This window comes from Gigantopelta aegis, chromosome 3 (genome assembly GCF_016097555.1).
Source record: "Gigantopelta aegis isolate Gae_Host chromosome 3, Gae_host_genome, whole genome shotgun sequence".
Lineage (NCBI taxonomy): Eukaryota > Metazoa > Mollusca > Gastropoda > Neomphalida > Peltospiridae > Gigantopelta > Gigantopelta aegis.
The window spans coordinates 68012608-68028186 of NC_054701.1; the positions used below are offsets into that span (position 1 = coordinate 68012608).

At 34.5% G+C, this 15579-nt stretch overlaps 1 protein-coding gene across 2 annotated transcripts in view; it reads left to right on the forward strand.

The window, feature by feature from the left end:
• Nucleotides 1–15579, forward strand: part of LOC121368874 (phosphorylase b kinase gamma catalytic chain, skeletal muscle/heart isoform-like) — a 39394-nt gene that overhangs the window by 2403 nt on the left and 21412 nt on the right. The window contains exon 2 of one of the 2 annotated variants that reach the window (XM_041493630.1): nt 5754–5956. In XM_041493630.1, the coding sequence (XP_041349564.1) occupies nt 5859–5956 (98 nt within the window). In that variant the 5' untranslated portion in view covers nt 5754–5858. Of the gene's footprint in view, nt 1–5753; nt 5957–10287; nt 10463–15579 lie in introns of those variants that run through there. The other variant, XM_041493631.1, reaches the window with a different exon arrangement.

Genomic DNA, 15579 nt, shown 5'->3' on the forward strand with positions numbered 1-15579 from the left:
AGTCAGCCAAACAAACAATAAAGTTCTATTCAAACAGGACCATTCAGCCACATTACCAAATAGTTACATCAATAAGTTTATTAAAGATTTAGTGTTTGGGCTGGTATTATTTATTTAGGCTTGATGGAAAATAAAATATTCAAATACATTTACATCGGGTCACCCTTATGCTATTGCAAATTCATTATGGGAGGGTCGTTAAAAATTAGGGTAAAAGCAAATGTCTGATACTGCATTATGATTACGATAATGTTGAATAGTCCTTTGTTGATATTTGTGTCCATTTAACAATACATAGCGCAATAATCTATACCAAAAATGATTATAAAAAACATAGTAATGAAATATTTGACAAAAAAAAGTACGAAACATGTAGGCCTACACACCTTTTTACAAAATAAGATCGTCTGCTTAAAATAGCACAGCAAATGGTAGTGAGTGCTGGGTGCACATTACTTTCTACATCCGTTCGGACTAAGCAAAAAGCAGATTGGACATGTTGCGACAGATACTAAATATGTGTTAAAGCAAATGGATAAATTATTATATCGACAATGTAGGCATTATTAGACCTAAAAAAAAGTCCACATTCCAAAAACATGGGATATCAGATATTATTATATTTTTGTTATATGTGCATGCGTGTGCGCACGTAAGTACGTGTGCGTGTATGAATGTTTTTGTTTTGAGACTAAATATACAGGTCTACAAAAAGAGGATCGGTCCCTCAAGCGAAATATTTGGTATGCTTTTTGGTTACGAAAAGGTATGCTTTTTGGTTACGAAAAGGTATGCTTTTTGGTTACGAAACGGCATGCTTCAGTGATGCACAGCACATAATTGCTCATTTAATGCTTATAAAAGATACTGAGTGATTATTACAACAAATTTTTTGTTAAATGTTACAATATGTTTGTAATATAACATTATAATTGTGTATTTGAAAAAAATATTAATGTTAGGTGTAATGTATGACATTATTTAATTGGTTACGAACTGGTATGCTAGTGGTTACCAAACGGTATGGTACGAACATGTTTGGGTACGAAACGTTTAGAAACCGTGTTTATCTTCGGGAGATCAATTTCGGTGGGCATACTCAATCACTTCCAAAATATATCAGTTATGATGCAAATAGCTATATTTTTTTGTCTCGCCTTTACAATACAAAAGCGAGATCATAGGTAATACTTATCCAGTTGCAACAGTGTCAACTTCTGTGTTTAGACTATTGTCCGAACCAAATTGTTAACAACTACAAAAAATTACTCTCCTACTTTTAATTGCCGTTAGATTTCCTTCAGAGTTTGTCCAGACACAAATCACAAAAAGACCACTACAAATATACTGATTCCACACACGAGACTGCAACAATGTCGCCGATATCGTCTTTGCTGAGAATGCATAGGAAAAAATACATGCAGTTTTCTGCCATCTGCCATGTTGCTTGTTTATGGAATACTCTTGAAAAGGGGTGAAAGCCTCCAAAGTATGTGACACAATTAATATGAAATCAATGATCTCTAGTGGTATCATTAATTTTTTTTTAATAATAATAAAAAATAATAATAAATAATATGACGTCATCACGTTTGCTTTTATATCATAACTTGTTATGACGTTGTTAGATTAAGTCCTATCCTGTCACCCCTCTTGAAGAATATTAAAAATAAGAAGTCAAAATGGCAGCTGATACAAAATTACATGCTTTTTGCCCTATGCGCTCTCAACGAAGTCGATATAGGTGACATAATTATTATTTGGTATGTGGAATCTGTGTCATTGTAATGGTTTTTTCAAGATTTCTGTCTGGACAAACTAACTGCAATTAAAGGTAGGAGAGTAATTTTTCATAGTTAACAATTCGGTTCGGACATTAGTTCATCAAGATTAACCTCAAGTGCAAGTTCATCAAGTTTAACAACAAAATAATGCTTTAAAATAAAAGTAAAATAATTTCTTTAAAAGTAACTAAAAGTTTTAAACTTTTCCTGACCTTTGCTTTCGTCAGTTTTCTTTTTCTTTTTTAGGGGTAGTGGGGGCGGGGTACCTACTTTTATTTTATTTTTTAAAGTTTTTTCCTTTTTTGTTGTTGCGACTTTTTAAAAATAATTTATATATATATATTTTTTTAAATAAAATATGTTCAATCTGTGTGTGCATGCACATGAGAGTGAACGAGCATCTATGTGTTTGTTTCTTATGCTAAGCCCATATGAATGACATGTGAAGTGGGGACACACTATGGTGGTGGTAATTTACGACAAGGCGCTTCACTTTCATCAACCTGACTTGTAAAACAACATAAATGACTTGATAATATAATAAGCTATTTAACTAAATATATTTTAATTTGCATTAATAGAATGAAATGGGGTTATAGTATTTTTCTCTTTTAAAAAATCCAAAGAAAAAAATGTATAACTAGGCCTATTAGTAGGGTACGTTGGAGCAAAAATTACCACTCTTGATACTCAAATGATAATGTTCTTTTCTTTGGAACTATGTAATTGGTCAGTTCTGTGAAAATCTTTTAGGTGGGAAAGTCTACTTAATCAAGATTTTTACTGGATTATTTACAGTAATAAAGCATGATGGCTGATAATGTCCATTACCATTTTAGTGGTGGTAGGTACTTCCCAATACCCTGTGATGTTAAAAAAATATACCGACAGTACATAATTTTGTGTCTAGATGGCAGTATTATTAATGGCTTGTTTACCTACCAAAGAGACACCTGCCAATCAGGAATCACAAGTGGAGGCCACTGAAAGTAAAGACCAATTAACTAAGAAAACACTGTTTATCATTTCAGTACGTAGGTTATTGAAATTTGAATGGACAAAACATGATACAGTGGTTTATTTTGTATTGTAAAATAATATATACTTATTAATGCCTTACTGGGATGGATATTATTACAGTTCTCAGACTAATATCTGATGTGATGCCTTAAATAAAAACTATTCTGTTTTGGCGAATAGATGTTTGGTCAGAACCAACCAATGTTAAAATGGCAATCCATGCAGAAAGCAACACTAATTTTCCCCCAATAAATTTTGGAATGCTCACTCGACCACTGGCCAGTGAAAAACAACACAAATATTCTGGTGCCTCTAGAATACATCATGAAATGAAGCATTTTGATAAAGATCTTGAAAGACCATTAACAAGAACTTTTAGTCACATGGTCATAGAAAATTGACAGTTTTTAACACTAACCACACTCTAGCCCTTTGAATTCTTACATATAAATCAGCTATGGCTAAAGAACAGTAAAGCTACACAGACTGGTTCTTTGATCAGGGGCGGGATTTAACTCAGTCGGTTGAGTGTTAGTTTGAGGTGCTTGTGTCACAGGATTGAACCACCTCAGTGGATCCATTCGACTGATTAGGTTTTTTTTCCGTTGCAATCAGTGTACCACAACTGGTAAAAGGCCGTGGTATGTGCTTTCCTATGTGTGGGAATGTGCATATAAAAGATTTCTTGCTGAATTAGGGAAAATGTAGCAGGTTTCCTCTGATTACTACGAGTCAGAATTACCAAATGTTTGACATCCAATAGCCGATGATTAATTAATTAATGTGCTATAGTGGTGTCGTTAAAACAAACTTGTTCTTTGATCATTACCAGTATCAAGTTTAACCATGACACTGTCCTTACGTATTAGTAACAAAGTAGAACAAATGATACAGGGAGAAATTTAACACCTGTATCTGAAATCAGAACTTAATTGACTCGGTTTTGGATAGAGACGTCATTAGCATGTAAGTCTAAAGTCAAAAGTGAAGTCTGATTATCAAACTAAATGCCTGTGGTTTCAGATTTAAGAAATTGGATATTATTTTAAACACAGTACTTGGTGACTGATTGGTTGTCAAATTATGGGGGTTTTTTAAAACCATAATACACAATATAGCCCTGTCCACATATATATAAACATGATAGGCCTAGAAGACATTTGATCTAGTCCTCACACTGCCGATGCCCCTATTTATTGCTGCCCTGCCCTGCCCTTGGTTATTGCCACCCTGCCCTAGTTTGGTGCTGTATAGAAATAATAATAAGTAATGGGAAGTACATGTATGTACAGGCATGCATCCATCTGGAACAGCTCGGTGGTAAAGCACTCGCTTGATGCATGGTCGGTTTGGGATCGATCCCCGTTGGTGGGCCCATTGGGCTGGTATATCAAAGGTTGTGGTATGTGCTATCTTGTATTTGAGATGGTGCATATAAAAGATCCCTTATTACTAATGGAAAAATATAGCAGGTTTCCTCTCTGTGACTGTGTCAAACTGACCACACGTATGACATCCAATAGCCAATGATTAATAAATCAGTGTGCTCTAGTGGTGTCGTTAAACAAACCATCTGAAACAACATATTGATTGCACTGTTTTACTTCTTTATGAAACTTGTTATTAATTAATTGATCAAATGATTTCAGTGAGTACTTGGTCAATCAGAGAATCACTGGAACAGCTAATATGTTTTTAAAATCTGTTTGGCTTTGGAGTAACATTGTACCATAGTAAAGGTGATAAGTGATCCGTCTTGTTCTTGTGGGCATCTTATAGAAGATACAAATCATTTCATTCCCGCCTGTCCCCTGTACAATGAACAAAGAAACAGTTTCATGTCCAACTATTTACATCTCAATTATAAAAAGATCTTATTGAAAAATCGAGAATTTAGTGAACAAGAAAATGAAGAAATTATTAAAACTACTTTAAAATACATAACTGCTATTAACCTTTTTGCTAAAGTTTACACTAATTTTAGGCTACAAATTCCCCAATCCAATGTAAACGTTCTGCAGTTTCCTACTCACTATACCCACACTCTTTTCTCTACCCTTCTCCTTTTCTTCATCTTTGTTCAAGTCTACTATGTAAGTCTGGTGTTTAAAAATGTATCCACGTGTAAAATGTAGGGGGGGGGGTGTCTTAATATAGGCTAAGCCTGTTGACCAATCCCAATATATTTTTGTAAAATAAATAAATAAACCATAGGTGCCCAAAATAAATGTGACCAAAATATTCACACCCAAATTGACACAAACATGCTGCCCTCAAAACATTTCACCTCAAATTTCAAAACCATTGACATGTTGAGCTTTAATTGCACTAAAGTAACTAACTTGCAATGTGTTTTATTTTTTAATTTCTACAACCCTTCATCAGCTGTTGATAACCTAATATAACAAAATACAGCTGTGGCCAAAAGAGACAAAAAACCCATTGTGCCCAAATTAGTGAGACCTAAATCCCTGGGTAAAATAAACTCCTACTTAATAAATAATAATATGACAGTTCTAATCCCTGGCAGACACATGTATGTATTTAGTTTTTTCCCTAGCTTGTTTTAGCATGGTGCAGCACCATACCTCAATAGCGTAACCCCATCTTGCCTTAATCAGCACCATGCTGTCCTGAGATTAAAGGAGCCTTTTTCACTAATTAATTCTAAAATTGCCTTTATAAAACACCCATAAAGGTATTATTAATTAATAAAATATGCCTTTTATATCTTTTGCCATTAATTTATTAAAGCAAGCACATAAATTACATTAATGTTTATTTCAATTAATTTTTGTGTATTTTTAATGAAAAACAAGTGCCCCGAAAATGGTGAAAATGTCCTAAAAGTGTTTGGTCTACCATGCCTTGCCTAATTTCTAGGGAAATCACTAGTATACCACATAACACAGTGCATTGACAGTGGTGTTATTACTTCTTCTTTTCCAGGTTGTGAACAGTGTGCAGAAGACTTCAAATCCTATATGTATGATGTGGACTCTGTGAATAGAAATCCTCAGGTACCTGTAGACTAGATCCACCTCTTGTGACGTGATGACCAAGACAAAGGATGACGTGGATGCTGACTTACCTGACACAGACCAGGCCAGCGAGTACTACGCTCTCTACGAACCCAAAGAAATTCTTGGAAGGTAAGTCAATTCATTTATGTTCTCTGGCCTCGGTGACGTCGTGGTTAGGCCATCAGTCTACAGGCTGGTAGGTACTGGGTTCGGATCCCAGTCGAGGCATAGGATTTTTAATCCAGATACCGACTCCAAACCCTGAGTGAGTGCTCCACAAGGCTCAATGGGTAGGTGTAAACCACTTGCACCGACCAGTGATCCATAACTGGTTCAACAAAGGCCATGGTTAGTGCTATCCTGCCTGTGGGAAGCGCAAATAAAAGATACCTTGCTGCCTGTCATAAAAGAGTAGCCTATGTGGTGACAGCGGGTTTCCTCTAAAAAAAAAAAACAGTATCAGAATGACCATATGTTTGACGTCCAATAGCCGATGATAAGATAAAAAATAAATGTGCTCTAGTGGCATCGTTAAGTAAAACAAACTTTATTTTTTACTTTCTCATTTGTTCAGGTCAGGTCATAGGGCTTAATGTGCACATTCAGAGCAAGCTGTTGTAGCGCATGCCTGTCATGGGGGCAGATCCAGGACAGGAAAAGTTTGGGGTGGGTGGGAGGAATAACCGTCTGTGCTGGTAAGTGCAAGAGAACACCAGCAGCCCGACCAGGGTCGGTAGTGGGCGGGGGAACTTGTGCTATTGAATTTTGAATATCCAGTAGGATTAAGTCCAAAATTTTAAGATTGCACAGTTTTCATGAGGTAATTTGGTGCATTATTTGGAACAGTTCATCGAAAATAAATGGAGCTATTTGAGTAATTTTGACTTAGTTTGCCAAATAGTGGCTCATATTCATTTATGTATGTACATGTATTGTTATTATCTTCTTTTTTTCCTTCTGTTTGTGATTATATCCAAGTACAGTTCGCACACATCCTGGAAAATCTTGATATGTGTTTAAAAATAAAGTTCACCCTGAATATGTACATATTCTGGAAAGTCCTGTAATAAAATACCATAAATAATTTTTACATTTTTTTGTTGTTATGGAGATAAACAATCTATATCAACGATTTACCGGTAATCACTTTTTTTTTTTAAATGGAAAAAAAGCTGATGTTTTCTTGTGATGTACAATGTCAGACACATCAAACTTTTAATCATCATAATTGTGATGCTTACATGCATGTACTTACATGTAACGCAATAGTTTATGTGGCCATAACCACCGAATGTGCACAGTATCTTGACATTGCCAGACTGGCGTCATGGAAATTCTGAAAACTCATGGAATTTGCAAAAGTCATTTTTCAGTCCAGGGGCCTAATTCTCTTAGGCTCTGCTAGACAACAAAGCATCCTCTTTGCAAGTCTTTTAGCATTGCACTATGAAATCGCAAAGTTGCGAGAGTTTAGTGAATTAGGCCCATGATTTCCAGGTGTTGATTTTGGTCATGGAAATTGAAAATGGGTCTAGAATTATTATTTTTTAATTTAATTTTTCTTTGTTACGCTTTCCTTTCTCTTTTTTTTTCTTTTCCTTTGGTGGGAGTGGGGGTCTATCACAACCTTTGACATACCCGTAATGGGGCACTGGTTGGGATGGTAAAAATCCAAGTCCATTCAGAGCAGTTAATTTTGTTACTAATCACACTTTAGGTGAGCACTCTGTCATGATATATGTCCCACCCTTACCTTAATTGCTAATGCAGTTCTAATTTAAGTTAACAGGATTAACACATCCACTGAAATTCATCAGTTGTCAAGTTATTTTGACAAGCTTGCATGTATATACAGGGCACATTTTAATCAACCGATTCTGTTTGTGAATTGGTTATGCAAATTTTACTCAGACGAACCACCAGTTGATTATGTTTTGAACCTGTATATATTTAATTTTAACAGATGGTAACCATTTACCCCCCCCCCCCCCAATTTTTTAATTTAAAAATAAATAAATTGTAAACTGATTTTAGACACTGTAACAATACTATATCATTTACAAAATTAATTATAAAAACCTTTGGCATGTCAGTATTATTGTACAAAATAGCAGTACACATGTATGTTACATGTTAGAGTATTTACTGATTACGTTATTGAACAGTCGATAAACCTATAGTCCTTCCCACAGGAATTGCCTTTTTTCGTACTATGAAATTTACTACAGTACATGTAAGTTATTTATTTCTGAGCTGATTGTTTTCTAAATTGCACGCAAAAATAGTATTGTTTTGTTATTTCCAAAACACTTCTACTTTACTTTTTACATCAAACCAAACTGAAATTATTGACAAAACACATTTTTGTTGGAGGATGGGACAGACTATACATGTAGGTATAAACCATATGAACCAACCTAAGAGTTAAAATATTTGCTGTGATATTTTGGTGATTTTTATCTAAAAATGGTCTACCTTTATCAGACCCTTTACAATCACAGTACTCAAACTTACTTTTAGATGGCTCAAATGAATCATAAAGAAAATGAAATAATGGACAATAAAATTTAACAATTGGGTTACTGATGGTTGAACACCTTAGTGTAACAAAGCTGGGTGGAAAGTTGTCAACAATGGGTGGAAAGTTTCTCAACCAAAGGACTAAACAGTTAATGTTATGACCGCCGGAGTGTAATCACCTAGATTCAACACCTGGTTTCACACGGTTTCGGTCTTTAATCACACTCTTATATCATCTTGGTCAATCTTTTCAGACTGTTAAGCTTTTAAAGAGGTCCAGTGCGCACATAGATGTGTGCTTTGAAACGGAAAACAAAGTTTCTTTTGTTTAACGACACCCCTAGAGCACTGTCAGAATTATTTAACATTTGACATTCAATAGTTGATGTTTGACTTATCAGCGTGTTCTAATTTTGTAGTTAAAGCAAAGTTAAAGTTTATTTTGTTTAACGACATCACTAGAATACATTGATATATTAATCATTGGCTATTGGATGTCAAACATTTGGTAATTTCAACATATAGACTTAGAGAGGAAACCCGCTTAATTTTTTCCATTAATAGCAAGGGATCTTTTATATATGCAACATACCACAGACAGGATATCACATACCATGGCCTTTGATACCAGTTGTTGTGCATTGGCTGGAACGAGAAATAACCCAATGGGCCCACCGACGGGGATTGATCCCAAACCGATAGCGCATCAATCAATCACTTTACCACTGGGGTATGTGCTTTGAAACGAATGCAGAAAAAACCTAAAATAAATACACCCCCCCCCCCCCCCCCCCCGACTCCCACCCTCTAATTGACCCAGAGCTAGCCCTGATTAACACATCATTGAAGTACATGTATTTACAATCTTTTTGTTGTTGTAAAATAGCACTAGACACTGTGTTAAATCCTTTCCCATTAACAAGTAAAAGTGTTATTCCTGCTTTAGTTTTCACGTACATGTAAGAGCCACAAAGCCTAGTGTCTTACAAAATACTAAACTTTTTAAAGTTTATTCGAAAAGATTGATGACATTGTTATTCATACAAAACGTCATTCGTGATCATTTCCAATACAACACTATTCAGCAGCAGTCACTGAATTATGTCACTATTCAAGAAATAACTAGTTTTTTGGGGGTGGGGGTAGTCAAAAAGCAATTTTAACGAAGGATTTTCAATCATTTGTTATAAAATTTAAATAAATAAAAACATACACATGTATTGTGATCTGATACATGTATTTGACTACAACTTTACTTAGTAAAACATTTTTTGTCTGGTTTTAATCTCACTGTTTGTAATTTTACTTCATTGTAAAGTTAGCCTTTAAGTAAAATAAAATGAAACACTGGTTATGATCTAATCTTATTATGGCAAACAAACAAAAATAATTCAAATATAAACATGAGAGAGAGAGAGAGAGAGAGAGAGAGAGAGAGAGAGAGAGAGAGAGAGAGAGAGAGAGAGAGAGAGAGAGAGAGAGAGAGAGAGAGAGAGAGAGAGAGAGAGAGAGAGAGAGAGAGAGAGAGAGAGAGAGAATAAGTTATTGTTTGGGATTAGTATGTTCAGTGCACTAACAGTAATGAACATGATATACATTATATCACTTTCTGATACAACTAGGAAGTGAATATATCTATGGCTTTATATTTTTACATACAGATTTGTTTACTGACCATGCTCTGAAAATAATGATTATAATTTATTACATCAGGTTTCATTATGAAACAGCTCAACAGCTGATACTAGCTTGTTTGTTATTATTTCCTGTTGCTGTGCTGCTAAATATAGACACATTTCTCCCAGCCATCATAATGTTAGCCTTTGACCCCTAGTAAGTTACCAGCTGTTTGGAGTTCTGATTGGTTTAAATGTGGGTGACCCTCTCACATGCGATTGGGTCACAAAGTATGCACCAACTTTGAGAGAGGAGTTTGTTGATAACTATATACATGTGACAGTGTGAGTGCCCATTTCAGTGTGATACTATACTGTGTGTGGCAGAAAGTGGACGATGCAGGTCCACGGAACAATGGGTTAAAGTTAAAATGACTTTTTGCCACAAAGAATTTATAACACTAAAAGGACATTTTCTTATTTGTGAAATTATTGGAGTGTAAGTATATACACTGTATGTTACCTGTATGTGAGCATATGATACATAGTGTGGGTTTTACACATTAAATAATTCTTATTCTTCATTTACATTGAGATATCAGGCACAGGGGTATAGAAGAGAGAAATATATCACAATGTACTAGTCTGCTACCAAGTTTTTAGTCTCTCCGACTACAGCACAATATAGTATCATAATATTACAATAATAAAAACTACTTCAAATGACCATCTAGTAACACACATGTGAAGATCTATTTTTATTTTCCATTGAAATGTTTGCTTGTAACATAGTAGATACATCAGAAAATCAATTCTTTATTTCAATAGTGAATCAGAAAATGGCTCACTCCTTGGACCAGTGATTGTATTTTTGACTCATACATGTATGTAATTCTGACTCGCATTGGCAAGTGCACTAGCACTTTCTGCACTAGCACTTTCTGCACCCTGGTTATGTCAGTCATGTACATACATGAAATAACATTTTATTTTATTGTAATTCATTTCTGGTATTCATTTAATTTTTGTTGTGTAAATTTGTGAATTTATTTATCACACTTTTTTAAATGAAATGCAAAATGTATGACAATGATAAGTTTTATTTTGAATGAAAGTAATAATATAATATCCTACAGCAGTTTCTTATCATTAGGACAAAACTATCAATCACTGTCAGAATTAATGTCCATTTAGTTAAATGTTAGCTTGAACTGCATGCTAAATCAAATAGGTCATTTCCCTGACTGTTATGTCATGCTTGACTGAATCTGTGAATCATAAAGGACAAGTGTTCTTATCTTTTGTTATTGACTTACATCAAATGTCTTAATATCACATTTACGTTTGACACTTGAGAACAGAGATAAAACTTGGCTATGGGAAATACTAGTATCTTATTAAACTGGTTATAATTACAGTTGAACCTGCAAAAGGACACTCTGGCATGCCACTTCCGTAAATACACAAATACCAGGGGTACAGAAATGAAAACTATTTCACTGGCCTGCCGGAACAGACCAACTAATATTTACTAGCTCGTCAGAATTTATACTAGACCGCCAGCCTATAGAACTATATAGTAATGTTTAATAATATTATAATATGCAGTCTTTTTTTGACTGACTGTATATATATATATATTAAATAAAATATATATTCTAATAAAAACAGTTTTTCACAGTTCTTTCATATAGATTTACGAAATTCTAAATTTATAAAATAAAAAGACAGACCACCCGTCAAACTGATATTTGCATTTTTCAACTTGTCCGTGAGAATTTGTTCTCGCATTTCGAGCAGGTGAGTACTTTCTGCACCCCTGAATACATATATACATTTTGTATATACATACCTTATATTGCATTACCATTTTTGTCATTTGTAAAACAAAATAAAAATTTAAGTTTATACAGTATTGTAAAGCAGCTACATGTCAAAGAAAAGTATGTTAACTAACTCGGTAACTAATGCATTAATGGAACAGTAATTGTATTTTAAGACAATTTTTTTTAGCAATTTAGTAAATGTGCATATATTAAAAACCCTCTTGACTTTCAAAGTGAAATCAAGACACTGGATTTAATTGATGATTCATGTGTTAAAGTAACTTGAGATTTTCAAAATAAAATGAAATGTGTTACTGTCAAGTATATATGTAACTGAATGTAGCTTGTATGCTAAAGTATGACGCAGCAGGTCTCGAAACGGCTTGTGACCAGGTCGCCAAATGCGACCAATGTCCTGTTTGGGCGACTTGAATATTAAAAAATAATGGCATTAGTTGCTCAAATAATATTATTATTTGAGCGTTCTCTTTAGATCTATAACATATGAGCCACTATTAATATTTGTATTGCATCTATTTATTCCACATTAAAATCTTGCTCATGGTTTGTGGTTTGCTTACCATAATTTGCCAACATCCATTATTTTTTGGGCAAATTTCAAGCCCTGTGCAGTAGAATGAAATTACTAGACTTTTTTTTTTGTCTTAGTATAGTATTTTGTAGAGGCTTGTATATCTACCACACACAAGATATTTATTTTTTATTTAAACCAAGTATTCATAGACACATCATGAAAACAAAAAAGTATAGTCAGGTATTTATCCAGGCTTTTTGTGGTACTGAATATACATTCTAGGCACCTTCCCAAAAACAAGTGGCACTGAAAATTCCCAATTTGATGTGTAAATATTTCTGTAATTATGTCTGTTCTGATATATGCATTTAACAATGGTGCATTGCATTATTTAGTAGCCTAAAAAAAAAACCCATCACAGTTATGATTAAATAACATTAATTTCCTAAAATCCCGTAAGCCATGCTGCATGGGATTCTGTTGAAAATTCCAGATAAATCCCTGATGGTACATGTACATGTTCCTTCCTCCCCCACCTTGTGATAAATTCTCTAACTTAGCCTGACTCTGAATGTAAATATGAGAGTGTGGCTGTATATTTGTTTAGTACTGTTCATTACGGGGCATGCATTCTTCTACTGGGTGGGCACAGTACATTCCACACCATGCAGTGTCACTAGGTGCATTTTCACTGATCAGTGTGAAAGACTTGGGGTTTTTTTAATGTGCAGATAAACAACTCTGGAGAATTTCTGCTGATAACCCAAATATTTCCCTGGCTGCTTGGTACTACTGAACTTGAACTTTTTGCACTGACTAAAGTATAGAACCTTTGTAGTTATTTATTGTACTTAAGTTTTGTGTTAACGGGAATGATGGAATGATTCAGTAAAATACTAGTACATGTATGTTGTACACACATAGTAATAATAGTAGTATTACCGGTAGCAGTATACAGTGAGAACTGTTCCAGATGTTATTGTTATGGTAGGGACAGGGTCAGAACGGTTTGGGATGGCTGGGAATGGGGTGGGTAACAGAGAAATTTAAAAACAAATTTAACACCCATCTTCTATAAACTCTTTAATGTCTGAAATGAGAATTCTTACAGTTTAAGCATCTATACTGATGGAAAGAAATACGGGATCACACCAACACTAACAGGAGATAGTGACTGCAACCAAAACCCTCATTCATACCTTAATTTAGTGTCTGGAGGTTAACTGCTACTGACATTCAACCCTCATTCATAGTGTCTGGAAGTTATCTGTGTTACCCGACACTCAATCTCACATTATTGACATTCAGTCCCATGTTATATCTTTGTACTTTACACAGACATTATGACACTAATGGTGACTGAATTTTGATAGACAATATCAAATGTTCTCTTATTTCTTTGTCTCATTGTATATTAAAAGATGTGGATTGTTTTTGTTTTTTGTTGTTTTTTATTTTGTGGGTTTCCTTTGAAGACTGTGTCAGAATTATTAAACATTTGACATTCAATAGCTGATGGTTAACTAATCAGTGTGCTCTAGTTTTGTAGTTAAAAGCAAATTCAACAATTTAAAAAAAAAATTATAAGAAAAAAAGGAAGTTTGTTCACCAATAGAGCACATTGATTAATGAATCATCGGCTATTGGATGTCAAACACATTGTAATTCTGACAAGTAGTCATCAGAGGAAACCCATATTTTGTCGTGCTGGGGTGTTGTTAAACGTTTATTCTATTCTAGCTATTCTGTTCAGAGGAACATATATATATTTCCTAATGCAGCAAGGGATCTTTTATATGCACTTTCCCACAGACCAGAAAGCACATACCACTGTCTTTGACCAGTTGTGGTGCACTGGTAGGAACATGGGAAAAAAACAATCAGATAAATGCATCCACCGAGATGGTTCAATCCTGTGACACAAATACCTCAAGCGAGCACTCAACCAACTGAGCTAAATCCCACCCCTTTTTTTCATAAAGTAACTTGATATATTTTATGCACACTGTTTGAGCTATATAAAAGTATGTGACCTACACAATACAGATATGACTCAAGATTGATGTTTGCATAGTACAATCATATTAACAGACTGTGTGTGTGACTTGTCAATGTCTCATGGTACAATCATATTAACAGACTGTGTGTGTGACTTGTCAATGTCTCATGGTACAATCATATTAACAGACTGTGTGTGTGACTTGTCAATGTCTCATGGTACAATCATATTAACAGACTGTGTGTGTGACTTGTCAATGTCTCATGGTACAATCATATTAACAGACTGTGTGTGTGACTTGTCAATGTCTCATGGTACAATCATATTAACAGACTGTGTGTGTGACTTGTCAATGTCTCATGGTACAATCATATTAACAGACTGTGTGTGTGACTTGTCAATGTCTCATGGTACAATCATATTAACATACTGTGTGTGTGACTTGTCAATGTCTCATGGTACAATCATATTAACAGACTGTGTGTGTGACTTGTCAATGTCTCATGGTACAATCATATTAACAGACTGTGTGTGTGACTTGTCAATGTCTCATGGTACAATCATATTAACAGACTGTGTGTGACTTGTCAATGTCTCATAGTACAATCATATTAACAGACTGTGTGTGTGACTTGTCAATGTCTCATAGTACAATCATATTAACAGACTGTGTGTGTGACTTGTCAATGTCTCATGACTCATCTCTTAAAGGTCTTTACTTAAAGAGACTAACAATGACTTGAATAAGAACAGTTGACTTCAGCATCTTTTGTCCAGCTAATACCGTCCATGTCATTTGAAGCATATCATCAAACATGATGTTGTAATACTAACACTTCCTTGGATGGATGTGTGTTACATACTGTAATTAGGTCATTGTGACCTGGGTTTTTTTTTTTTGCACAATATTAAAAATAAAACAATCAGTTTGTCCATTAAATGCTGTACTGTTTATTGCATGTCATTAAACTTAATTTATTACAACACCATATAATTAGATCAGACCAACTTTTCCTGCCTGGCTGCTTGTACTTGTCAAATATTCTTTGTAGATTTTATAATGATGATAAAACTTTGTGCAATGATGCATTTCAGAAGCTGGTGTGTTGCATGTCATAGGGCCAAAGGTCGATGACAGTCACTTTTCGTATCCTTGTTTCGGCTTCATATGCAATAAATATAGCATATCTCACCGTAATTCTACTTGAAATCCATATTTCGTAAAAGGTATAACAAGACTTTCTTCAAACACATTC